Raw genomic sequence first — 25,991 nt, 5'->3', positions numbered from 1 at the left:
AAGGTACTGAAAACCTCAACCAAGCTCTGATACAAATTAGTTATTTCTCAGACATACCTTCTCTAGACTCCATACCAGATTGAGAGCACAAAAGAAAACGGACTTTAGGAGCAACCCTTCGGAGGCGAGCATCAACAATGTCGTTCCCTCCTAGGTCTACTAGTTTTTTTAGGAATAATGAAGATTCTTAGGCCATGTTTAGTTCGCGAAAAGTTTTAGGTTTTGGACTATAGCACTTTTGTTGTTATTTGGCAATTAATGTCCAATCATGGACTAATTAGACTTAAAAGATTCGTCTCGTTATTTACAGTTAGACTGTGTAATTAGTTATTTTTTCAAATGCATTTAGTGATTCATCATGCATGTGTCCAAAGATTCGATGTGATGGATACGGTAGGAAATTTTGAGAACTAAACATGGCATTAGTTGATGTGTGTTACTGTAGCTAGCTTGGCCCAAACATGGGCAAGCTGGGCACCGAGAGATGCATGCAGGAAAAGTAGGCGCATGCACTCAGGGGACAAGCAGATCGATACGCATTAGTAGCCAGATGATGGTATCGTACAACCGATGAGTGTCGCCGCCTGATGAGTGATGATCATCTTGGACCTAATACATGCATGCATCCTGAATGTATGGGCATGGCGCCGCAAAGGAACCAGGGGATGTATCCATGTCCCTGTTCCGGAACGTGCATGCCGGCCGGCCGGCGGCGCCACTAGTTCGTTGTTACTCTGCTCTCTGCAGCAAAGGTCTGCAGCTAACGACGACGACGGTGACGATCGAGAAACGGAAGAGAATAAGCGCCCGGTCGGGGCCTGGGGGACGCGTGCTGGATCGGAACCACGTGGGATATATCGCGCGAACGCGGGTGGCGGCGGCCGGCGCGCGTGATGAGCTAGGGATAAAAGGCGGCTTCGATGCATGATGCAGTCAAGATGCCAACCGTCAGTGTCAGAGGACGATGAGCCTCTGCGGCTCTCTCTCTCTCATGGCAGAGGATGATGGTGAGCATGCAGAGCTCCACTAACCCCTTGCTTGGCAATGGCATCGGCTCAATCATCGCCCTCGGATCTACCACCAGAACTGAACAGTTTGAACGCCGCCTTTTTTCCAAGCCGGCCTACGCCCAATTGCTAGCTGCTTGTGCCCATATGCTCCTGCTTACACTACAAGAAATGTGGTGATCCATGACGAATTTTTCATGACATTTTAATAAAGCGTCACAATCGCAGACAATCCTTGACGATTTTCTAGTTTTTGTCATGGATTTGAAGGAATGGATCCTAGGCCCAAAACTTAGTGACGTTTTACTGATTTTGTCACAATCCGGCCCATAAAACAATGACATTTTAGTATATATGTCACAGAAATCGTCATAGTTACTTTTGACATATATTTATGAACTATGTAACAAAATTTTTATATACTAGTAAAAATAAAAAAATGAAAGATGGTAAGAATCGAACTTGCAACCACTAAGGCAAGATGATTGAGCAATTACCATTGAGCTACTTATTATTTTACAAACGTCTAACTCACCATATTTATACAATGCGTTAATAAGAAAAAACTGCAGCTTATTCTTCAAAAAGAATAATAAAACAGCAGCTTCGGAGCTGCTTGGAGGGGATCGAAACCAAGATCTTGCATTAGATACACTATTTTTTCCCACCACTACACTACTCACTGGTTTGTGGCGTTGCATTTTTTATACTCTATTTGTGGCGTTGCATTTTGCTATACTCAAAGTTAAAATGGTAAAAAGTTGAAATAATGGTGCAGAGAATGATTCGAACAAGCCACCTTGGGCTCGCTCAACAGACACGCCAGCTACCACCGCGCTACATCCCTCTTTTATGATTTTCTTTTTCTTTATATATATACAAGCTTAAACAAAAAAGGAAGGCAACCTGGGTCTCACTGAGCCAAGGGATTGCCCCTTGCTGCGTGATGCTGTGCGAGTGTGCGCTGATTTCGGCCCATGTAATGCACGAAGCAGTTTTGAACATTTTCTTTTATTTACTAAAATACTGAAAATTGTATATTTTGTCTGAAATTTTGTCATTACAAGAAATCATTTAATTTGTGACGGATTTTGACGAAATCCATCGTGATTAATAAGTTTATAATTATTGTCATAGTACAAGGGGAGAAAAAAAAATAGAAAAAGAAAAAGGAAAAAAAGGCATAAACTTGGGAAGGAATGAACAACAAAATGGCGAATCGGCCTGTGCCGAGCTCTGCATGCATGCGGCAAACCCAAGAGCTGTGAGCAAAAACGTGCTGCCTTCTTGGGCCACGTGCTCTTCCTACAGCTAGGCTGGGACGTGCTGGTGATCCTGGCAGGTGCTGTGTGCGTCGTCCAGGTTGCTCATGGGCCGAGCCAAGCAACCTGCTTGCCCCGCTGGTGGGCTGCCGGCCTGCTCTGCAGATATAGCTTCTTTTGTTCCAACTAATTACAAAATAGATAGTCATTTTTTGTATAATAATTCATATTCATATTTTCTAATACTAAGGTAAACACAAGGTCATGTCTTATGGACCATTCATCCCACACTATATTTGGGGTGCATACAGAGTTCGAAAACATTATGAGGTATTCAAATCTCAAAGTTTGAGTTGAGTTATAAGAAATAATGAGAGATATGTATCCATTTGTGAACAATGTATGGTCTCACTTTATTAAAATTATTTTATTTATTATGGCAATCTTATGGACCAAAAATATATTGCCCTGTCAGTTTGTAGATTTTTCTGACAAATTTAGAGATTATTACAATTATTCTATGGTGATTTTGAGATAGAAGTTTGAATTGTCCCTCGAAGACAATTGAATTTGTCATCTATCTCTAGTACATGGACTAGAATGGAAAATGTGGGCCTAAATATTTTTTTTTCAATTTTATGAATCTTATCATATGTGCGCGTAGTTCAACATAGAGTAACAATCGATAAGCATGCAAAAATTCATTTAAACGATAGAAAATACCAAATATATTGAAAAATTATTGAAACTTATACATGACAACATAGATGTTTTCTATTATATATAAAAAAGTATTGGGTGTATATAAGATAATTATTTTATAAGTTACTTTACAAGGGTGTCTTAATTAGTTATTTAAAAATTAGAAAAATGATTTTTTTGCACAAGAAGTGGCTATGTAAATCAATAAATGTTAATAGAAGGATATATGTAAGGTTGTATCCAAATTTGAAGTGTATACGAGTTCAAAAATATTATAAGGTATTCAAATCTCAAAGTTCCACTTGAGTTATATGAAACTATGCGAGAGATGTGTAATTTTGTGAACAATGTATGGTTCAACTTTATTAAAGCCATTCAAATTTTTTATGAAATGCTTATAGACCAAAAATATATTATCATGTCAATTTGTAGAATTTTCTGACAAAATTTAGATATTATTGTAATTATTATGTGCTAATTTGGATGTAGAAGTTTGAATTACCCCTAGAAGACAATTGAGTTTTTCATATATTTTGAGTATATGAGCTAAAATAGAACATATGATCTGAAATATAATTTTTATGCATTTTTTGAGTCTTATTTGAGTTAGACATAGTTCAATTTGGAGTTATTTTTGATAAGCACATAGAAATTCATTTAAACTATAAAAAATAACAAACCGCTTATGTAACTGTTGAGATTCAGATACAACAACTTAGATGTAGTATATAACATTTTAAAAATATATTAGAGTATACAAGATATATTGATTTGCAATTTACTTCACAAGGTACTTTAAAATAAGAAAAGAAAATAAAAAATATTAAACTGTGAAGTCTAAATCGGCCCATCTTAGCCCAAATTAAGTAGTATCTCGTGGCAGACCATTGGATCGAACGGACGGCTTAGATAAACTTACGCATCAATAAATATCCGGTCGCCACCCTCTCCAGCCGAAACCCTAACCCTAACCCGCCTCGCCCCCCCCCCCTCTCGCCTTCCCCGACCGGAGGCAATGCGTGGCGGCGCACCCCCTCTCTCATCTACCAAATCCCGCAGCGATTCCTCGCCGTGCTCCTCCTCATGTGCCCCTCGCACCCTCCGCCACCGGCCCTTCGCGCCCTCCTCCGCCTCCCAGCCCCGCCGCTGCCGCTTCTCTCCGGATCCGCGTGCCGCGCTCGGCGCCTCCCTCTGCTCCCGCGTCCCTTGTCGATCCGCTCGTCATAGCCGCCCCTCGTTGGCCAAGGATGCGGGTGCGGCCGCATCCTCGTCGGGCTCCCTCCCCGCGAGCGGCGCGTTGGGGCTGGGGAGACCTGTGTGTTGTGGGAGGCATGCGGTGTACGGGCGGCGCGTGGCCCCTCTCTTATGGGCCATGTCAGGTCCATGTCCTTTGATGACGACGGCGGGTGGAGCGGGTGTGGCACAAAGCAGATCCACGACGATGGCAGCACTGGTGCGGCATGAAGCAAATCCACGACGACGGCAGCACTGGTGCGGCAGGAAGCAAACCCACAACGACGGCAGCAAGTTATTGTTTTGTTTCAAGAATTGATTTGCTTTTTTTTAAGATTCGGTGGTATTTGTCGATGCACTGGTCTTCCTTGACCTCTGCGGTTGAGCTCGAGTTCAGGCCCTCCCTAGCTTACGGCAGGTTGGTCCTTCTTTCTTGCTGCGTCCGGCTACCTTTCTTCTATTCTGAACTCGTTGAACTTCATTAGAACATTCTAAATACAACTACACTACAAGCTAACCATTTGCTAGTGCTGCTGCCTTTCTAGTCCCTAACTCAGTTATGTTATTGTGAGCCGTCAGAGAAGTTTCTGACTTGAATACTGGCATTTGGTGTATTGCAGATGCGCAACAACAACTCAGTCTCTGACTTTAGTTCAGCAATTCGACTGCAATTTCTTTGAAATGTCTGTCTCTTCTAGCGATAACGATTAATCAATTAATCAGTGTCATTTTCAAGTAATCAATTCTGGCATTTCTATTTTTATGTGCTGCATCCAATCTGAATGACAGGACTTGAGAGGGGCAGTGGAGTACAAGTCCCTATAGTTCGTTACGATAGTCATGTGTTTATTTTAATTCATGGTAATTTAAATCACAAACTGAACCACCTTTTTAAATGAGTTATGTATCCTGAAAGTTTCAGTTGGAAGTTTTGTGGCATGGAAATTGCAATAATTACTTTCTTTTAAAGTTGGTGATATTTTTTCGTTTAAATCTCATACATACCTTTGCAACTAGCACTTTGGATGAAACTAGTTAGCAAAGCTAGCTACATAGAACTTTGTCTAATTAACTGTAATGTTTTTCCTTGCGTGACTTTTTAGAGACTAACTGTGATCACTTGGTTATTATTTTAGGAGCAGCTCGGCTTAGTGACGCAGGATCAGTAGCTTATGCCCAGGTGTCTCACCAAGTTTGGGCCATAAAGGAACCCATTTGCTGCTGGGATTTACGCGCTTGGCATCAAAGTCCCAGCTGTTGAAAAAATTGAATATAGATGGTAAGTAGCCATGATTATGTGTCTCACCAAGGAGGTTCCATAAAGGAACCCATTCTGCTTTTCATATTAATTTTCCATTAGTAGCGTAAGGGAAAATCAAGAGGTACTTACTAGCAAATATACTATATGGAAGTAATGAGAGCGTTTGTTTCAGAAGTACCCAATGTACAGATATACTGAGCTAGTAAATATTCTAAGAACCTGATAATTTGCGGTGCCTTTGGAACCCATCATTTTGGCATTCATTTGTGCTAGTTTAAGTTAATTTACATGTAAATTCAGAGCTAGTATTCACATGTTTTAATCATAGGTCACAACCAGTTAATTGCTATACATTGCTTCATCAAATTGGTTTCCTGATTCTACACTTGTTCCATATACACCTGTGTACATGTTTCTTACTATCATTCTGTTTGCTTTGATTTTTCGATGAATGCACACTTACTCGCTGTCATTTATTTTAGATCATGATGACCTGCTTGTTGACAACATCTACATGGCTAATGGAGGTGATGCCATTCCTCGGCCTGATCCGCACAACCAAATGTCAATATTTAGTATTGTTTTTACTGCATATCTATTTTGTTTAATTGAACCTGCTGTACAGTCAATGCTTTAGCAAATGATTTACCACAACATGTAAATTTTGAGGTGCTTCTCAATGTAAATACGAGATATTGTATTTGATTTGATACTGTGGGAAATGGTCTTACAATTTTGGTATGTATTCTGGGCAGTAATGACTATTCTAATAAAAGGGTTGAAAATCAGGTCTAATTTTGTGGCCCACTTTGAATTGGGCCCATCCACTTGTGGGCTGTGCTGTTGATGTCACTTGCCACGTCACGTGCGATTGCCACGTCACTTTCCACATCATTGCCATGTCAGCAGATATGTCATCATTGCTATCCACATCACAGTTAAGTCAACAGCCACGTCATCCTTCATGTCACCATTGTGTGACGTGGCAATTGAATCTGTGACGAAAATTATACTGTTCGTGACGTTAATTTTTGTCATAGAAAACGGGCTTGGGTTGGGCTTCGGGAGCCCGGGGACATTCCATGACGGTTTTAAAACGTCATGGATCAAGCAATCTATGACGAAAATTTAAGGAACGTCACGTGGTGTGATCTGTGACGCTCAATACATGACGTTATTTGATATCGTCATAGATATTGTTTTATGATAGTTTTTTAGTGATCTGTGACGAAATTCAATCGTCATGGATCAACAGATTTTTTGTAGTGTTAACATGACTGCTTGTGATTGAATGGGTGGGGAGGAGAGGAGAGGAGGGACCATGAGGACCATGGCATGCGGCGGGCCTGACGACCCCCGATCAACTAGCCCCCGGAGCGGCAGGCCCACCGCGCACCCAGAGATCCGGTGACGTCACCCGGGCCCGAGCGAGCTTGCCAGTGGCAGGCATGGCAGCATGAGACACGAGGGCGTAGCCTGGTTGGTTCGTGCTGGTGAGGCTAAGGATGGAATCAGATTGGATACGCATGAAATCGGATTCGGATAGCATTTTTTATCAAAATTTAAATCCGGATACGGATATGGATTCGGATGTTGTCGGATACGATGCAAAATGGATGTCTCGAATTCGAATACAGATTCGGATATTTACTTATTTGAAACATAGTTATATTCGTTTGTTTTATTCATTACAACCATATTTCGAAGGTATCGCTAAGTCATTATACAATAAAGATTAAAATATGTAACCGTTGTAGTTAAGAAAAAGACATCTCATCAAAATATATTTATCCATAAATATTTAAATAGTTAATAATATAAAGATATAAAATACAAATGAATAAATATTTTAATGGAAATATCAATAGTTATAAAGAATAAATGGAATAAAGTATATTTATAATTTTATCAATAAGTGGATAAACCAAAGTAAATTAAAATCAATATGATTATCCATATCAAAATATAGTTAATTAAATTGAAATTAATTAAACTTAATCTTTATATATCATTAGTAATATTAAACCTAGTAGCACATGTCATTTATTCATGATCACTCTTAAATAGTTCCACTAAATATATTATTATTAATACTAAAATTAATATATCACTAGTCATTAGTTATATATATAATTTTTTAATAGTTTTCTATGTGCTCATTCTTATTCGAATACGGATGTTGTGGATATTGTCGAATACGGATGTGGAATCGGATAGAGAAAATGAGAAAAAACGAATTCGGATATATCCACTTTAGTAACACATTACAATCGGATACGGATACGAATATCCATATTAGGTGCGGATAAGAATACGAATGCAAAAAATTCGGATAATCATTTCCACATTCCCACCCTTAGATAAGGTGTCACCTGACTGGCGATTTCGGGTGGGATGGGGTGGGGAGCCGGCCCCGGGAGATCGATCGATCGATCATGCGCCAGGACGCAGGCCTCATGCATGTGCCACACGCATCGATCATCTGCGGCGTTCGTTCAGTCTTCACTGCGCTGCTCAAGTGCTCATCGTCTTCAGTGCCCAGTGCCCACTACCTCCGCCGGCCGGCCCCGGCCAGGAGCTGCCGCGCGCGAGCTAGCCAAGTGGGCGAGGCCAGGAGCCCAGGACAGGACGGCGGGGAGGACCCAGCCGCTCCATGCTCCATCTCAACACGCCGCACCGGCCCGGGCAAGGCAGCACCTGCCGCACGTTACCGGCTTACTGCGCCAGCCTTGGGGCGCCGCGCCGCTCCGTCTGCTGCCTCCTGTTCCTCTACTCCCGTGTCCGTGAGAGGGTGATCATTGCACCAGCGCGTGACAAGGGAGGAGGAACAAAAAGACTCTGCTGCCAGCTGAGTGACCACAACAATTCAAGTTCTTGTGTGTGTGTGTGTGTTTTAAAAAAATAAATAAATGAGAATCAGCTTCATCTTTTTTTTACAAGGAAAAAGGAATCAACTTCCTTTTCACCGGGCAGGCCCGGCCGGCCGGGTGACTCTTCCTGGTCTGGTGCAGTCAGGCGTATACAAGCACATCGCACTACATGCCTCAAAAACTTGGATAAGTGCATGGGATTGAAGTATTCGATAAAGTCGATATTCGATAAAGTCGATACATATTACATTCTAATTGTTCCATCCAAGGTGCAAATGTTGAATTGCATGCCTACATTACATCATCTAACGAATATCATTCCCAACTCCCAAGCAAGATGTACTGAACAAGTGAACATAGTTAACATCCTTTGCTTCACATCTACGATGAAATGCTTTGCCGTAGATGGTGAATATTGGTTCCACGGTAGGAGACGGGTAGATCAGACTTCAATAGAAGTCTGGTACAAGCCTTCCCTAGCAAGTGTTGTACCCCGCTTGTACCAATGATGACCCAACTTCTTCAAGGTTTGACATAAATATTTTGTAAACTCATCACCGCGAAGGTGCTATCAAACATATCCTACAATGGAGATAGAACACAACTATTATGAATTGTTTTGCACAATCAAAGAAAGTACCATAATATCTTTAAATTAACAAGAACTCACATACCATGCCATATAGATTTTTTTTTTTGTGCAAGGCTCTCGCATAGACTAACAATATCATGTTGATTCTATTGAAGCGCTCTGATTTTGAACTATGACAAGTTTGGAATTAGATAACCATGAATCTCAAGTTCGAAAATGTAAACTTCTACAACACTTCTTTCATAAGTCAACTAAATAGGTGATAATTTCCCACTAGCCACTATTGCAATCTTGGTATCTTGATATTCTCTTGATGGTATATCGAAAGAGATTTTCATTTTCTTCAATTGTTGGCATGTGGTTTCCACCTAAGGAGGTGTACCATCTAGCCGGTTAACTACCTCAACAAGACATATAAACATATCAAACCGCTGCATTAGAGTAATATAGCATTAATATGGATCAAATGCTCTTAAGGACACAAATAATGGATCTTACTATTCCTAGAACTGGATTGTTCGTTTAATAACATCGAGTCGGTCTAGTCCTGTTGACTCTGTTGAATGTGATGCCAGGAGGGTGAGTCTCCGAAAAAAGAAAATCCTGATGCCCCCTACCACGATCGCCACTACGATGACCAAAGTCGTGACTTGCCATTATTTATGAACAATTTCGTACAAATATTATACCATATTCAAGTTTCACATGTATATTCAAATTACAATGATATATTAAAATTAAAAATTGAATTTCAGCTACCTCTAACAACATGTATATTCCTTTATCACACACTAATGAAAAAGAAAAAAAGAAAAAAAATCAAGAAACTTACCTTGGCTCGGTTGGGGAGGAGGCTGGTGGGCGGCGACGCGCGGAGGAGGCAATCGTGGGTTGGGGAGGAGGCGGCATGATGGGGAGGAGGACGCGCAGGGAGGTGGCACAGGGAGGAGGCCGCATGGGGAGGAGGGTGCACTGGGAGGAGGAGGCGGGTGCGCAGGGAGGAGGTGGCGCGACGCAGATCTGTGTGGAGGGCCCGTGCGAGTAGATCCACGGGTCGGCTAGAGGTGGGGAGGTGCGTGACGGCGGAGAGGCGCGCACCGGTGGGGAGGAGGTGCCGGCAGTGAGGGAGGAGGAAGGGTGCCGGGAGCCAAAAATTTGGGCAGCCTAACGCCGTCGGGCGCTTGCCTTCGAGAAATTTGGCTAAATCCTAGAAGTTCAACGGTATATATAGATGAGGCATTTGTAGAGGCGGGTGAGCGTCACCTGCCCCTAAAAAATCGATTTGTAGGGGGCAAGTGACGGCCCAGCCCCGCCCCCTGAAAATAGATTTGTAGGGACGGATGAGGCCCTCACCCGCCCCTACAAATATTTTTCCAAATTTATTCAGAAAATTCATTTAATTTTTTTAAAATAGTAAAATACATCAAAAAATGTGAAATTTTTATCATAAGCATATTGTGACTTGTAGAACTTAGAAAAAAATATTGAAACCACATTTCATTGTATATAATGGATAAATTTTTTGAAACCACAGTGTATACCTAACACACTACTATCTCATACCACTCAAAGCTCATTTTGTGTTTTTAACACTCTTAAATATTAAATATGTTACAATATGTTTTTCGTAATTTTTTCGAGTTCTACATGTCACAATATGCTTATAGTAAAAATTTCACACTCCTACCTAACAGACCCCAATGGTCTACACCAACCCTTACCGTGAGTTCGTGACCTCAAACCAATTGGCTCCGGGACTCGGATCACGCACTTCTCAGAAGGCAGCAACTGCCATCAGCCCATCATACCAGCACAGTGTCATGTACACACAACACACACGCAGTGATCCGGCCACTGTTCACACGCTCACGCCTCACCTCAAGCGCTTGCTTTGTTGCGTCCGCTTTGTCCCCCTGCTCCTGCGCCACCGAAGAAGCCTTTCTTTCTCCTCCCACGCTGACACGAGAAAAGATCGACGATGACGACGCAGCGGCACGACGCCCTGCCACGGCAAGAAAAGGCGTCCGCCGAGCATACCAGTTCCTCTCCCCATCATCGCCTTCCTTCTCGTCCCCATCACGTCACCAGCTGAGCCCCCAACATCTCGCTCCTCAGTGCGCGAGAAAAGAAAGAAAACGCCCGGCTGGGACTCAGAATTCAGAAGATCTCCTCTTGCGCCAAAAGATACGCCTCACTTAGCTCCAGTGAGAGCACTCTGAGAGATCGCAGGCGCAGATAGATGCGGCAGTCCTGGACGTGCTTGGCGCAGAAAGTTTTAGTCAGCCTCGACGACGACGATCGCGTAGAGCACGGCCGAGCTGCAAGCCTGCAACCACAGAAATGACATCAGTTGGGCGGATGGTCCCGGCGCAAAGGAATGAAGAGAGGAAAACAAGAAAGTTTACGAGCCGGTCAGATCTTGCGAGATGTGCTCCAGGATGCTGCTTGCCTCCTTCCAAAAGGCAAGCAAGCAAAGGATGGCAATTATGCAAGGGAATAATCTACAGCTTGGTTTGTTTTCCCTCCCATATCATTGCGAGGCACACTTGGGCAAGCATGGTTCACTGTAGCAGTTTAGAGTTTTAATTTCCAGCAGCGCATATATGTGAGGATTTGACATGACAGTCGATGGCATGATGCTCTCAATTATTGACGATAACAGGAACCAAGGATGATCAGTATATAAACGCTTTGACAATGTTTATGCTGCTTAAACTGATGCATGCATCCTAGCAGAGTTTTAGAAACTGACGCCAGTTTAGACATGGTAAAAGTAGATCTGGTAAACATTTGCTTTTACCATCAAGCTTTGTAATGGCCAGCGCTGGCAGGTTGTGACAACATTTATTTTTCAAAGACAGATCTAATAGCTTGGAAGTATAATTTCGGGCTACCTAACAAATGGCGCCAAAGGTCCAAATCGGTAAAGCCTAACTGCACATTTCCGCGGCAGCATTTGTGAGCAGAACAGAGTGAGGGTAACATGGCGCTCGAGGTTTTTTCAGCACACTACATGCATGAACTTTGGCGAAACAAGCATGGCCGTACGAAAAAGGAACCGAGACCACAACAATAAACAAAACCAGGAGCAATAGCATGTGTCCCCTTATCTTGAGTTATCCTGTATTCAATTCCGCAAGATACCAAATCATTCATGTGCATGGAGAAACCAAACCTACATTATCAAAACCTTTGGGGCAGGTGAGCTGCATGATTGAGTTAAGAAAAGGACCTGCTGCGTGGTTCCCTACTGGGACTCGCATGGTCATGTTTTAAATATTGTGCACTTGGTCAAAATTCATAACAAGTGCATGCACTATTCCGGTGCTGCAAATTAGTACCCATGTAGTTACAATCTAGTACGTTCTCCCACATGTTTAACAAATTCGCATTGAAATGAAGTATCTTCATTCTTGGTCAATGCAATACATGCAAATATGCTCTTGGCAATTTTAGAAGAGCCTGAGTTAAAAATGCGAATTTGTGACTGCAAATTTTTATTCATTGTGTTTCTCCATCGAGCTGCAATGGAGTACCCTTCACGGCTTTTGTGGACGAGATTCCATGAACCAACTGAACTCAATAGTTCATGGCTTGATGCTGTTTCATACCCCAAGAGATGCTAAATATAGACTACTTACAGTTTAATCAAGATTACCTATGCCATGCCATAGACTAGTCTTTTGCAGTGCATTTGTGCATGCAGCAAGTGATTATCAACTTCCTATGTTGCATGTTTCTATGTTCATGCACACAGAAAACAAAAGAATTAAGAATAACACATGGGGATTTGCATCTAATAGGGGTGAACTGTGAGGACTAAAAGTTGTACACGCATCAGCAGAGAAAAGGACCTGGGGACAAAAATCTTACCATCTGATTCAAAATACTTTTAGAAATTGGGGAAGGCAGATCTTTGTGCAGGTCCAATCTTGATCCTATTTCCCATTCCAATGTTCGAATATTTTGGCGCTTCGGAACTTGAAGCCCCAGGAACAGAAAGCAGGACAGATAAGACTAATGCCACGCGAGATAATAAACATATATTCCAAATATATGGAAGTCACCTAAATGTTGGAAAAAGCCAAGTAATGGAATCGGTGGTGTGATCATCTTTGAAGATCCGTTCAGTCACTATTGTGGCTGGACTCTTGACCGCATCTACTAACAGAACAAGGGGCCCTAATGGCCCGCTGGTTTCCCGAAGGTTGACAAACTTAATAATGCTTAACAAAGGCATGTATTAGTCAGCATACAATGTATCTAACCATGTACTACTCCGTCCGTTACCATGTGATGGAATACCTGTCTCCAAAGTACCAAGCAAAGCGACATTGCTGATTTTGTCCTTAATATTATACAGAGTTTGATACAGATCTGTCATTAAAAATGTAAATAAATAGATCATATACTGTTCTGCATCCCAGTCCTCCAGCAACGAGAGGTGCTCCCCAAATGCCCAATGCAAGAGAGCACCAATCCTTACAAAAGGTAAGCTAACACGGGAAATAGAGTATTCTCGCTTTGCATTTGTACCCCCAGTGTCCTCAACAGAGGCAGGTTGTCCTACAAGGATGGTTTGAATGAGAAAATAATATCTTACAGCCAATTCAATCACTTTTGTAGGAATCCAACCAGAACCAGCTTGTTACTTGGAAGTCTTTGCTGCTGTATTAGGTGGTCAGCCACCTAATCAATGAGACAGGCCTGACAAAACCCTTGATTGTATTGAATCTGAGATCAGAAAATGGCTGGTACTAGTACAAAATAGTGCGTGATAGTTAGAGCACACGGCCCATACACCTCAAGTGTCACACCCTGCAGGCTCAGTACCCTGAACCAGTAATTGCCCACCAGCTATTCCCAAGCGGACCACAGGTATAAAACTGCTGCCAATCTATCGATGCATCTTTCACCAAATAATCTAGCCTAGGGTACCTCATGCCTCCAGAATCTACAAGCTTCAGCTCCTAACCAGCACTTTCTTTCACCGTCCTAGAGGCAGACTGAACTGAAAAACCTAGACTTTGCAGGTTAAAATCCGGAGAGCTAATGACAGTGGCCTCACGTAGGCTCCAACTACCAAAGCACATGGAAAGCAATGGTAGGGCCTACTCCTCTCCACCTCCCTGGATGGCTGTGGATAGTCCACAATGGCCAGGCACCAACTTTGAAGTGCCACCACCTGATCGTCCCTCATCAGCTATGCTCAGACTACATATTCTAACCTCAGCACCTCTGAAGCCCTTCACTTTGATTCCTCCTGTCTAGCCCAGATTAAAAACTCCTGCCCTCCTCCAAGATCAAACGCATCAAGACCTCATCGCTCGTGTACCACCAGGGAAATATTAATACTGCATCACATAGACGCCCCCAAAGTTCTCCTTGGTAGGCTATAAATGCCGGACCAAGACACCTGCATGGTTCTCTACGCGACACACCATCACTGCTACTCCTCCCTACCGGCAAGCTTTCGCTGCAGACAGGAACCTAACACACACTTGTTCACTCCCCAAACTCTTTCTTCCCTCCAGCAGAACGGCCATGAATCACCTCTCCCAGGAGCACCCCCAGGCCTGGCCCTGGGGTGTAGCCATGTACACGAACCTACACTACCACCACTACTACGAGAAGGAGCACCTGTTCGAGAAGCCCCTGACGCCAAGTGATGTAGGCAAGCTCAACAGACTGGTGATCCCCAAGCAGCATGCCGAGAGGTACTTTCCCCTCAGCGGTGACTCCGGCGAAAAGGGCCTGATCCTGTCCTTCGAGGATGAGGCCGGCAAGCCGTGGAGGTTCCGGTACTCATACTGGACTAGCAGCCAGAGCTACGTGCTTACGAAGGGCTGGAGCCGGTACATCAAAGAGAAGCAACTTGATGCTGGTGACGTAGTGCACTTTGAGAGGATGCGAGGCTTTGGCATGGCTGACCGCCTGTTCATCAGCTACAGGCGCCGCAGTGAGAGTGCAACAGGAGCTGCTGCATCTCCAGCCGCCGTGTGTGTAGCGGACCCTGCACAGAGTGCTGGCGGAGAGCAGCAGCCTTGGAGCCCAATGTGCTACAGCACATCAGGTTCATACCCAACCAGCCCGGCCAATTCCCATGCCTACCGTCACTCAGTGGACCATGATCACAGCAACATGCAACATGCAGGTAAAAGACTGAAAACCAAAGGGAAGAAAGCACTGTAACACAGTCTTCTCATCATACCTCTTACACCATTTCTGTTGAACAATTGCAGGAGAATCTCGATACAACAGGAGTTGCAGTGCAGCATCAGCACCACCTCGGCGGCTCCGGCTGTTCGGCGTGAACCTTGACTGTGGGCCGGAACCGGAGCCAGAGCCGGAGACACCAACGACAATGTACAGCTACATGCATCAAAGCCCGTATGCTCCCAATACCTGGTAAGAACACTGTAAAACCATCAGAATAAGACGCATCATATATAGATGTTCCTATAGCTAACGAGTTTTAGAATTCAATTTGACAGGGGCAGTCCATAACAACAACATGAGGAGGAGTTTTAGGCTATGCTTGCAGAATCCAAACAACCAAAGTAGTTGCTAGCAGCAGCCTAGTACTACTTGCACAAAGTGACAGGTTTGAATTGACCTGTGCAAAGAAAAGGAAGTGGAGAGATCCCTTGTTTCCCGGGCAATCTTCCTTCCATCTCCACAGTGTCGCCTTTTGCTGTTTCTTTTTTCTTTTTTCCTTGGCTTCCAGAAACCCTACTTACTGTACGGGATCTGGCAACAGCCATGCGTGGGAGGTTTCAGCAAACATCAAGTAGCGAAGGAGATCGAAGGGGAGACAAACAGAGATGTGTACGTATGTGTCATCTGTATCTGTGTGGGTCCAGTCAACAACAAAACTGTGACGTTGATGTATCCAGGCCTGCTTCTTGAACAAACAAAGCAATATCTCCATGGGGATTTTGTTCTCTCCCCCGTCTCCCTTGCTTCTACTGTTCTATTCTGCAATCAATTAGTGGTGCAATGCTGTCACTTCATGCATAGGTCGAATGCTTTCACATAAAGGGATAAGTAGGCAACAGTGAAAAAGTAATGTATTTCAACTTTCTTTTTCCAAAAAAAAGTGTGGTATGCTGTTTTGGAAGATGTTACAAGAGAAAATCAGTCACTCGTACAGAAATATTTTGAGTGCTATCCTTTATGCTGTCAATAGCAACGGTCCCCCTTTCATGCTCAAGATTTTGCAGGCAATGCTCTCCATGCGATCTACATCAGAAAGGACATTAGGGTGGGCCGAAATGACAAATTTTCCGTTTCAGTGTTATGCCCAAATATGTGTTCATCACCCTGTTGAAATTGCTGTTGCAAGCTCACAAAGATTTGCATTGTTGGTGAAATGAGACTCCAGGTGTTTACGTGCGCATCCTCTTGAACCTAACAGGTATCTACTTGTAGTTTGCCCATTTATGAGAAAAATTAAAAGGCCAATAGCAAAGTAACAGTCAATGGTTGGTTTGGTGATGGATGTGACTAGCATAAATGGTATGAGAGGGTAGGTCTTACAAAGTTTTTGGGTGGCTAAGGGACAGTGAAGAGCAGCATAATTAAAGGTAGGAAAGAAAATGACCCAAAAATAATGACATACAAGGGATAGGTATATAGATAAGTTGTAATTTACGCAGAAAAGATTGCAAAACTCCAATGTGAAAGAGATGGTGGAGGGCATAAGCAATGCCGACACCTGGAGATTTTCATGTCCTAATCTTTTAAAGACGGTCTCCACCTTTTTGGTCCCTGGGGAAGGAAAGGCTCAACGAAAGTTTAAGTGTGCAAGTGGGCTCAATTTGCTCTAGTAGGATACTTAGAGAAGGCTGGCTAAGTTGATGGTCTAAGGGGCAAGGTAGGCACAAAAGGCCACAAAACTCCAATAAGCATCAAGATTCCTTACAACATGTACCAAAAGAAAAACAGAGGATTGTCTCCTACTTTTGTTGCCTATGTAGAGAAGGGGCAAAAAAAAAACCCGTACGGGGCTAACAACAGTTTATTATCTAGACCGCCAGTCAATAAAACAAAGTAGATATCTAGAGGAGTATGACCTAACTAAACATTGGTTCTTAACCGCGGGTAAGCCAAAGTTAGCAAAGGAAGGGTTAGCATCACAGCTCGTGAAACGCATCAATGATAAAAAAAACAAATACATGAAGAATCTTGAGTAGAACTAATAAGTAGGTCGCACATATAATTCAGGGTCACTTGTCAGTTCTTAGCGTTAAGACCATGCAATACTGTAGGTAGCCTGAGCTAGGTATTTGCTACATATACATACCAGAACAGAGACAACCGTTAAACATCGTTTCAGAGCATTATATTGACTAATGGAACAATGGCTGTGCGGGTTTCAGATTCATCTGAATGGGATTTGCTGCAACTGTGGTTATGATGATTAAACAAGTAGGTTAACGACCGTATCAAAACAAGATTTCCTGTCTGCTTACTAAGAAGTCTAGAGCACAAGCCATGTGCAGGGGTTAGCTTTCCTTAGTGCCAAAGACGAGCCTTATCCCAGGGTTACATTATTAAGACTTTTGAACACAAAATTGTTTATCTTAACACCAGCACAATGGGTCATGTGACTGCCATATTGATAAAGTAGACCCACCCTACTTAACACATACCGAGGAAAAGAAAAATATCAAAGGGGGGCAACTACAAAGTACAGTTTAATCACGTCATCCTTGTAAAGTATGCATAGAAATCTTCAACTATTACCTTTTGATGTTCAACCTAGCAGTTTCATTGCAGGCTCACAGCACTGGATGGGCTACCAAAGAAAGAATACATGTGAGTATATGTCACTGCTATGATGGTGGGGCACTAGAAGTAACCATCACAAGATTGAAAGCCACCAAGATGAGGATGCATCAGATATAAGAGATGGCCCCCCCTGGGAAAATGGGTAGCAGAGGCCGACCCACAAACTAGTGCAGAGGGGTCCCGACTCAGACTGGACCAACAAAATGCCCATGATACATCCATCAGGCAATCAGTCACTTGATTTCTTTGCTTTCCAAGAAGCCACTGTGGCACTACCTCATCAGGGTCATGAACAAGCATTGTCCTCCAGAAAGGGCTAGCAACCTGATAAATGGCCCTCTGAATACATTGTTTTCCATTTCTTTCAATCCCTGCTAGTGGTTATAGAGCCAGCTTTTCTGCATAACAGTACTTTCCTTGAGAAACAGATGTGGCATGGACAGATGGTAGAGTAGTGGAGGACTCTATAAGGACCTAATGTATGTTCAAATGCACTACGGAACAGAAACCACCCATAGCTATCAAGTTGTTAAATCATAACAAAATAAATATGAACCAACTGCATTCATGTTTCCTCCCATTATCCATATCTTTCTGTAGAACAGGGTATGGGAACAGATTTTTGGGTTGTTGATAAGAAATACAGCAAGACCAAAAAATAGGCTAATTGATAATCATAACAGGAACGACATGACAAAGGGAAAATCACATTAATATTTATTTGTGAGCAACAAAAGTACAGCAAGCTTTTAAAGAGTAAAATGTATAGTATTGATTATTGAATAGCACAGTTCTTTAAAAAATGAAAGAGTAAAATGTGTTTGCAAAATAGAAACAACTGCAGGTTATTAGATAATGAAAACTGGAGCTGAAAGTGGTTGTTGTTATTTCTAGAATATTGTTACTCATTGCCATGTTGGTGCGACAATTGGTGCAAATTAAAATTTCAATAAAAAAATTGTCAAGATCATATGGTAAGAGCCTCAAGGACACTTAGTTACCAACTGTTTAAGGCAGCAAAGATTAATTATTTAAAAACATCGAGCTAAAAGCAACATGGATTTAAGACCCAGACGCATATGTTTAATGCTAATATTTTTCCAAAACAATGATTTTAGAGCAACATAAAAAAATGCAATATAAAATTTAGTTAGCTGCTAAAAATAAGAAATTGTTAAGGGCATAAAAGGAAGAGGCACCTGAGCAGAGGAGAATCTAACAGAAATTTCCAGGGCTTGTCATTTACTGCAGTACAGTTACATTATACACTATCCAGTGAGTTGCATTGAATTCCTCTTAAGGCGCAAAGTTGCAAAGATCAACAAGCCCAAAGGGAAAAAGAAATCCAACTCCTACATGAACTTCTATAAAAGCAAAATTTGCATACCTACAGATATACAGGCTTATGATATTAATAAGAGAAATATTGTACAAGATGGAGATCCGTTCAGAATTCAGATGAGCCAGGCCCGCACCTGCGCTTCCATCTGCTATGCACAGTCCAGATGACAGTGCTGATATTACACCAAATGGGGTCAGTACTCAGTAGCATGACATTATTGACTTGGATGAGGAACCTGTCAATATAAGTCCTGACATAGATCTTTGGAGCAGCAGTGTCACTACTCACGTGACAATAATTTGCTACGCGATGATAGCAGTACCAGGGGAAGGTGATTGCACTTTCCCGTTCAGTCCTCTCTCAATTGGCAGAAGTCCCCACATGACCATGATCCATCCTTAAAATGTTGAAATCTATTGATTTCTGACAACGACTGGCTGTCCAGTAGCCTGGGTTGCCATCTTTCTGAAGGAATAGAGTTTCCGCAGATCGTGAAGTTATTGTATATCAATATATCATAATTGGCATATTAGGACTTCGAAGATAAACTCACAAAACCAAAAGCAAGGTGGCATTTTTTTATTGATGTGCTGAAGTACCTATTTGTCGTGAGCAAATTTCTTGACTCAAAATAATTACCAGTGACCGCGGTGCCATCCTAGAAACATGTACTTAACAATTTGATAAATACCTGCCCACCAGGGGTGGGGGGGGTGGGGGGGGGGTCACCGCAAGGCATTCCCGTGAGGTCACCGCAAGGCATTCCCGTGACGCGCCATTAAGCACCGCGGCAGGACACTGGTCACACAGGCAAACGAGAAGAAGCCCATCGTTGAAGAAGAAAAAAAAGGAACCTCGCACCTCTCCCAAAAAAAACTCACCTTTTTATCCAACTTATTAAAATCGCGCACATCGATCTCCTGGCAAACGCGGCCGCACAAACGGAACGTGAGAGCGCGCAGGACGGTATCTGCAACCGAGAGAGAGCGGGGCAGAACGAGTCTGTACCTCTCCCGGCGGGGCATTCCGTCGAACGCCAGCGCTGCGCTCCGCGCGGGGCGGCGGACAAAGGCTGCCACACGAGCCGGCGAAGCATCCTCTACGTGGATCGTGGCGGGGTGGCGTGTCGCGCTGAGGAGAAGAGGACTGCCCCGATCGACCGAGCAGCCGGTGGAGGACGACGGTACGAGCAAATGGTCCGAGAAGAGAACAACCGCGACGGCTCGAGGAAGACGAAGGTGTTTGGGCCTTGGGATGATGGTGTTTGGGCCTCGAAGCCCGACAAAGGAGCGGCCCAGGTTATCTTCAATCTCCTCTCTTCAGAGAATCGGAGGCCCAGCAGGCCAGGACCCACCACAGAGACAGGATGAAAATAGGAAGGCCCATACACAGGTTGGTTGTGGCCTCGTGGGCAGGCCTCCCGCGAACGGGAGAACCCTCCTTGCCTTGCCTGCAGCTCGGGGCTCCCCTGATGTAGAATCTGCCTGCAACCGGCCTGCACTTGGCGACTAGGGACGGAGGTGGAACAAGAGTTGTCGCTCAGGGAGAAAGAGGCAGGGCCCCAGGAGCGGGGATCGGATCAGGGAGCTTTTCCCTCGAGTCATCCAGAAGATATATATGCTGGATCCTCCTCCCAATACCATGTCACCGTGACTGACTGGCCGGCTGATTCTCCCTCATCTCCCAATCTTCTTCGCCTGACTGCCGTGAGCTCTGCTTCTCTTTTTCATCACCCGGAAGATAGCTTCGCTCCCCAGGCTTTATCCGCGTCTCGTTGGTCCTGGATCACACCCCAACGGCCACTGAGAGACGGGATTCGTCATCCCGGTCAGTCAGTCGCCAACTTACCGCGCAGTGGCGTGGCAGTCCCGGATCTTGACGCGACACCTGTGCGCGGGCCATGGTAGATAGATTCATCACTACTAATCCCCATTAGTCATAACCTAATGAAAAGCATCGAGAAGGGAGGTAGATCAGGACAGAGCAGAGTGAGCTCGCTCCCTTCCTACAAACGTCAGCCTGCCACCCTGCTAGCTAGCTAGACCTTGCACCCTTCGTCCTGCACCTTGCCGCCGCCGCTCTCCTCGGCGTCGTGGCTGGCGTGCACGCTGTAGAGCACGTACACGAGCACGGCGGCGGCCGAGAAGAAACCGAACCGGACGTACGAGGGCCGGTCCAGTGACCCCATCAGGAAGACGTTGAGGAACACGGACGCCGCGGGCACCCACGGCATCCCGGGCACGCCCCACAGCCCGGGGGCGCGGGCCTGCGGCACCAGCGCCTGGAACGCCGCCACCGCGCCCACGGCCGCCGCCGCGCACGCGGCCAGCAGCCCCGCCCTGGCGCCGCCGCCGGCGGGCGCGAGCTGCCACACCACCGTGAAGGAGAGCGCGATCAGGGAGAAGGCGCCGAGGAACGCCAGCACCGGCCACGCCCTCCTGCGCTGCTGCTGCTGCCCGAGCCCCTCGCCGTCGCCGGCGTCGGAGTCGCCCGCGTACCGGCGGTACACGACGGCGTTGGCCACCATGTAGAAGACGAAGAGCGTGCCGATGGAGACCAGGTTCAGCAGCACGTCCAGCTCCGTGAACAGCGCCAGCGCCGCCGTGAACAGGCCTGCGCGACACGGGCATCGTCAACCATGGGATCCGTTGACTCGTTTCAATTCGGATTAACATCCAATCACGCCCCAATAAACCCGTGCCATGTCTGCTTCATCACGCGATCCCCCCATGAAAGCAGCAGCTCGATCGATTCGCTCACGTGAAGCTGACGAACTCGTCGCCGTCGCCCCCATGGCATCGCTCACGAGATGAAGCAGGCGTCGATGCACAAGGTCAGCGCGCATCATCTTTCACCATCACTCCATCGATCAGAGCAGCTGGTGATCACGAGAGAGAGGGGGAGAGAGCGAGGCAGCTCGTGCACGCACCGAGGAAGACGGAGGCGTTGACGGGGGTGGCGGTGCGGGGGTGCACCCGGGCGAGCCATGCCGGCATGACGCCGGAGCGGCCGATGACGCAGAGGTACCGCGCCTGCCCGAGCATCGCCACCATCAGCGACGTCAGGATGCCGAGGCTCGCGCCGGCGCCGATCACGTTCGACACCCACGCCTCCCCCGCCTTCCCCTTGAACGCCCCCGAGAACGGCGCCTCCGGGTCGATCTGCACATCATCCGGATTTTTTCTTTAGACAAAAACAGCATCCAACCCTGGTGAAAATCTGTCAAAACTCAAAAGTTCACTGTCTGTCTGTCCAGAATCCAGACGATATTGCCTGCAGATTCGTCGTCCCAGATCATACGACCAACATCCCCAAAAGCGAGAGGAAAAAAAAAGGCCGGTCAGCATGGAACCGGATGCCAGTGGCATCAACCGTGCCGACCTCATGTTCTCATCTGATGAACAGAACCATGGCCACTTGGACTCGGACAGCACATTCCAAGAATTGTCCTCTGGCCTCTGACTCACCATTCCAACACAAGCAAAGAACAAACATGGAGTATGCATGCCTAAATGGGCATGCTTATCAAGTTGGAGATTTTTGTGCTCAAACTTTGCAGACAGCAATAATGATCAGAGCACTTTTTTTTTAAGTGACGTTGGAGGTTGTGACACTGACTCGTGGGACCGGAGAGGGTGCAGAGCAGAGCGAGAGAGAGCGCGTACCGCGTCGTAGGGGAGGAGCATGGACATGGAGGCGGCCATGAGGCAGTAGAGCGCGGTGACGACGACGACGGAGCCCGAGACGCCGGCGGGGATGTCGCGCGCGGGGCGCTCCACCTCCTCAGCCATGGTGGACACGGCGTCGTAGCCGATGTAGCTCAGGTACACCGCGGCGGCGCCGTCGAACACCCCCGCCGCGCCGTGCGGGAAGAAGCCGCCGGGGTTCCGGGACGGGTCGGCGGGGCGGCTCAGGTTGCGCGCGTCGCCGTGCCTGAACCCCATCGCGATGACGAAGAGGATGAACGCCACGTGCACGACCGTCAGGACCAGGTTCACCAACGAGCTCTCCTTGGTGCTGCGACCACATACAAATCATTTTTCATGTTTTTTCTTACTTCTGCATTTGATTTTGAGAAGAAAGAAAGATGTTTCTGAAGAAGACTATAGCTGGCAATGCCCCAAAAAAAAAAGACATCGCAACATCATTGTGCTAGAAAGTAAGAGGCAGCACGACTGGAAAAAGGGTGATGGGCAAGATTCTTTCCTTTCTGATAAAGGAATACTAAAATTTTCCAGAACAGATAGAACCGGAGAAGGGAATCAGCTCAACTTGGCCTAAACATCTTGGATCCTAGCCATAAAACAAGTGCACACTTGGTTGTTAGGTTGTAGTTGTAGAGCAGAACAGAGCACGCAGCGAAACCACCAACCCCATAGGCCATCAAAACTTTTACAAAAAAAAGAAGAAGATATATATAAATGGCAAAATTGAATTAAATTTGTCCCAAATGGATATTAAATATTTGCATGGGGTTTTGGCCTCTCTGCAGAAAAGAACTCCAATATGGCCAAAAGTTCTGTGACAGCAAAGCACACGGAAGAGACAAGGCAAAGAACCAAGGGAAGCGACAGGCCGACAGGTAGGCTTACACCAGTTTACCAAAACTTTTAGTAGAAAACAAAAATGAGCAAAGTTTTTCCATACCAACATACTTCCAAAAAAACAAAAGTTTACTGGAATGACACAAGCATTTGACACCTGACGAGCATGCCGGTAGCAGTAGTAGCCAGCAGCAGTAGTAACGGACCTGTAGCAGATGCAGACGGAGATGAGGAGTATGACGCCGACGGCGACGAGGTCCACCTGGTTGAACCCCTCCGGCAGGCCCGGCACGGGGATCCGCCACTTGCTGGGCGCGTCCACGCCGACCGCCGTGCCCAGGTACGCTGTGAAGCTCCGCGCCACGGCGGCGTTGGAGAAGACGTACTCCATGATCAGGTTCGCCCCCGTCAGGAACGCCGCGAACTCGCCTGCCAATGCCAACCATCATCAGAAAATTCAGAATGCACAGGGTGATCGATCACGGCTCGACCTGAACTGAACTGAACTGAACTGAAGAATCTGATGCGTACACTGAATTACTAGTCGCTGTCGAGTGTTACATGCAGGGAGAGCAACACCCAACCCACTGGACAGTTTCCATGGTGGTTATGAAAACGACAGCCACGGATGAATCACGGATGGATCTTTTCTGGCAAGAAAAGTCCAGGTACCATGAGATGCGGGGAAAGGGACCTCCAGTATTATTTTGGATATGGATGTCTGCGCGCGCGAGGCGATCACTCATAAAAATAAATTTGATGCAGGTCAGGACCCATCAACGTCGTCTGTTGTTCATGCTAGTTTCTGAATGTTTTCCTAGCCTGAAGAAAGTTTGGCTGGGCTTCTAAATGTTTAGGGTCAGTTCCGGGATTCTGAATGGTTCTCCGAACTTGTAAATTCAGGGAGGAACGAAATCCAATGAGCCATTGAGGAAACGAGAATTCAGAGGAATCCTGAAGTGAAACGTTCAAAAACAGCATGAATGAAACAGTATATGGTGTATAAATGTGTGATGAATTTCATCCAAAAGAAACTAAAGGGACAGCTCAGGGATACCTTTTTTACAAGTATCTTTTTATAAGAGCTCAAGGATTCTTTATAGCCGCTTCACTCATACACATGAACACCTCCACTACAACTTTTTCCAGCAACTGGACGAGTTGAGAGAGTGGGCGAAAGAACACGTATGCACTTGCCAGATAACCATCAAATATTTAAGAGAAAGAAGACATCTTTTTCCAATACGTATGATCAGTCCAGTATACTCATGTCGTGTCGTCAGCCAGCCTCAGTCCCCAATGCCGCAAATCGCACGAACACAGCCAAACCGAGATGGAATCGGAAAGGATAAAAAAAATCGCAGCCGAGAGAAACGCCAAAAACCAAGCAGAGTTTTCTAAATCCTAGCAATCACTGCATCTCGATCGCCGCAAGCCGTGATCTTTGGCAGGAATGGGGGCTCACCGAAGGTGACGCGGAGGTAGCTGAAGGCGCCGCCGGCGACGGGCATGTCGACGGCGAACTCGGTGTAGCAGAAGGCGGAGAGCAGGGCGCAGAGCCCGGCAATGGCGTAAGAGACGACGACGCCGGGCCCCGCGTACAGGCGCGCGGCGCGGCCCGTGGTGACGAACACGCCGGCGCCGACCATGCCGCCGAGGCCGAGCCCGACGAGGTCCCACCACCGCAGCGCGCGCGCCATGCGGGCGCCGGAGCGCGCCCGGACGCGGCTCATCTCCTCGCCGGGCGCCGTCGCCGCGCACGCGCGCCGCGCCAGGCGGCGCGGCGTCTGCGCCAGCGCGCGCCCGTACGCGCGCAGGCTGGCGAACGAGCCGCCGGCGCGCGCGGCGCCGTCGGGGTCCGCCTCCGCCACCAGCGCGGCCTTGTCCATGGCGGCGCGCAGCGGGTGGAAGGGACGGGGGGGGCGCGATGCCGGTGCCCGGTGGGTTCTCCCGGGGATCGGGCGGGCGGGAGAGTGGCAGGCAGAGAGAGACGGGAGCAGGTGTGAAAGCCAGATGGAGTGGAGGGAGAGGCCCGGGATTTAAAGAGGCGAAGGGTGCTCCCATGGTGACTCGGTGAAAAAGGAGACGGGGTAAAACGGTAAAAATGTAAATGCGAGAGATGGAAATCTGCTTGTATAATTGTATTCAAGACCATAGTATTAGCGGAGCATATTTATCACCGGTAGATTATTCTTAGGATATAGTACCTTTTTTCTAAAGAATAGAAAATCTCATGATTTCTTTATATGCAGGCAAATAACTCAGGCTTCCAAGTTCCAACCAAGGAGGGCAAATGATACATCTAAGGTGATGGACAGATGGGGTAGAGTAGAGCTAGCCAATCTTAAAGCTTCTGCCACACATTTTCTTCATTGCAAAGGGTAT

The 25,991-nt window shown here is 45.9% G+C and overlaps 2 protein-coding genes and 1 long non-coding RNA gene across 9 annotated transcripts; 2 read left to right on the top strand and 1 right to left on the bottom strand.

The window, feature by feature from the left end:
- The first annotated feature begins 4,528 nt into the window (after positions 1-4,528).
- LOC120686321 lies at positions 4,529-6,260 on the top strand. The gene is made up of 3 exons (XR_005680135.1): positions 4,529-4,622; positions 5,341-5,483; positions 5,948-6,260. It is a non-coding gene; the product is annotated as an uncharacterized LOC120686321 (long non-coding RNA).
- A 4,438-nt stretch (positions 6,261-10,698) lies between these two features.
- On the bottom strand, positions 10,699-25,616 carry LOC120685965 (cationic amino acid transporter 6, chloroplastic-like). Of its 6 annotated transcripts, none has more exons than XM_039968116.1 (9): positions 25,072-25,616; positions 23,813-24,035; positions 22,728-23,079; positions 21,992-22,223; positions 18,920-21,675; positions 17,676-18,118; positions 15,139-15,905; positions 12,801-12,907; positions 10,699-11,253 (listed from the first exon to the last, which is right to left on the bottom strand). In XM_039968116.1, the coding sequence occupies exons 1-5, from the start codon at positions 25,493-25,495 to the stop codon at positions 21,101-21,103; spliced, it is 1,806 nt and encodes a 601-aa protein (XP_039824050.1). In that variant the 5' UTR covers positions 25,496-25,616; the 3' UTR covers positions 10,699-11,253; positions 12,801-12,907; positions 15,139-15,905; positions 17,676-18,118; positions 18,920-21,100. The 6 variants fall into 6 exon arrangements, with proteins under 6 accessions (XP_039824050.1, XP_039824053.1, XP_039824052.1 ...); XM_039968119.1 differs by lacking the exon at positions 12,801-12,907 and having other exon boundaries at positions 15,139-15,332; positions 15,544-15,905; XM_039968118.1 differs by lacking the exon at positions 12,801-12,907 and having other exon boundaries at positions 18,920-19,107; positions 19,196-21,675.
- On the top strand, positions 13,909-15,885 carry LOC120685967 (B3 domain-containing protein Os11g0156000-like). 2 transcript variants are annotated; one of them, XM_039968121.1, is made up of 3 exons: positions 13,909-15,081; positions 15,170-15,335; positions 15,407-15,871. In XM_039968121.1, coding segments are annotated over exons 1-3 (777 nt in total). In that variant the 5' UTR covers positions 13,909-14,471; the 3' UTR covers positions 15,408-15,871. The 2 variants fall into 2 exon arrangements, with proteins under 2 accessions (XP_039824055.1, XP_039824054.1); XM_039968120.1 differs by having other exon boundaries at positions 13,913-15,081; positions 15,422-15,885.
- Positions 25,617-25,991: the final 375 nt, after the last annotated feature.

The sequence above is a fragment of the Panicum virgatum genome, chromosome 8N, assembly GCF_016808335.1.
Source record: "Panicum virgatum strain AP13 chromosome 8N, P.virgatum_v5, whole genome shotgun sequence".
Lineage (NCBI taxonomy): Eukaryota > Viridiplantae > Streptophyta > Magnoliopsida > Poales > Poaceae > Panicum > Panicum virgatum.
Note: the sequence above shows the minus strand (reverse complement) of the source record. Positions and strands in the feature narration are given on the sequence as shown.

What these genes read in the sequence shown, in the direction of transcription:
- LOC120685967 (XM_039968120.1), top strand. Translation starts at nt 14,472, where the DNA reads ATGAATCACCTCTCCCAGGAGCACCCCCAGGCCTGGCCCTGGGGTGTA. An exon ending in CAGCAACATGCAACATGCAG is followed by an intron (nt 15,082 to 15,169) that starts GTAAAAGACTGA and finishes GAACAATTGCAG; the next exon opens with GAGAATCTCGATACAACAGG.
- LOC120685965 (XM_039968116.1), bottom strand. Translation starts at nt 25,495, where the DNA reads ATGGACAAGGCCGCGCTGGTGGCGGAGGCGGACCCCGACGGCGCCGCG. An exon ending in CTACCTCCGCGTCACCTTCG is followed by an intron (nt 24,036 to 25,071) that starts GTGAGCCCCCAT and finishes TGGCATTGGCAG; the next exon opens with GCGAGTTCGCGGCGTTCCTG. An exon ending in TCCGTCTGCATCTGCTACAG is followed by an intron (nt 23,080 to 23,812) that starts GTCCGTTACTAC and finishes ATGTGGTCGCAG; the next exon opens with CACCAAGGAGAGCTCGTTGG.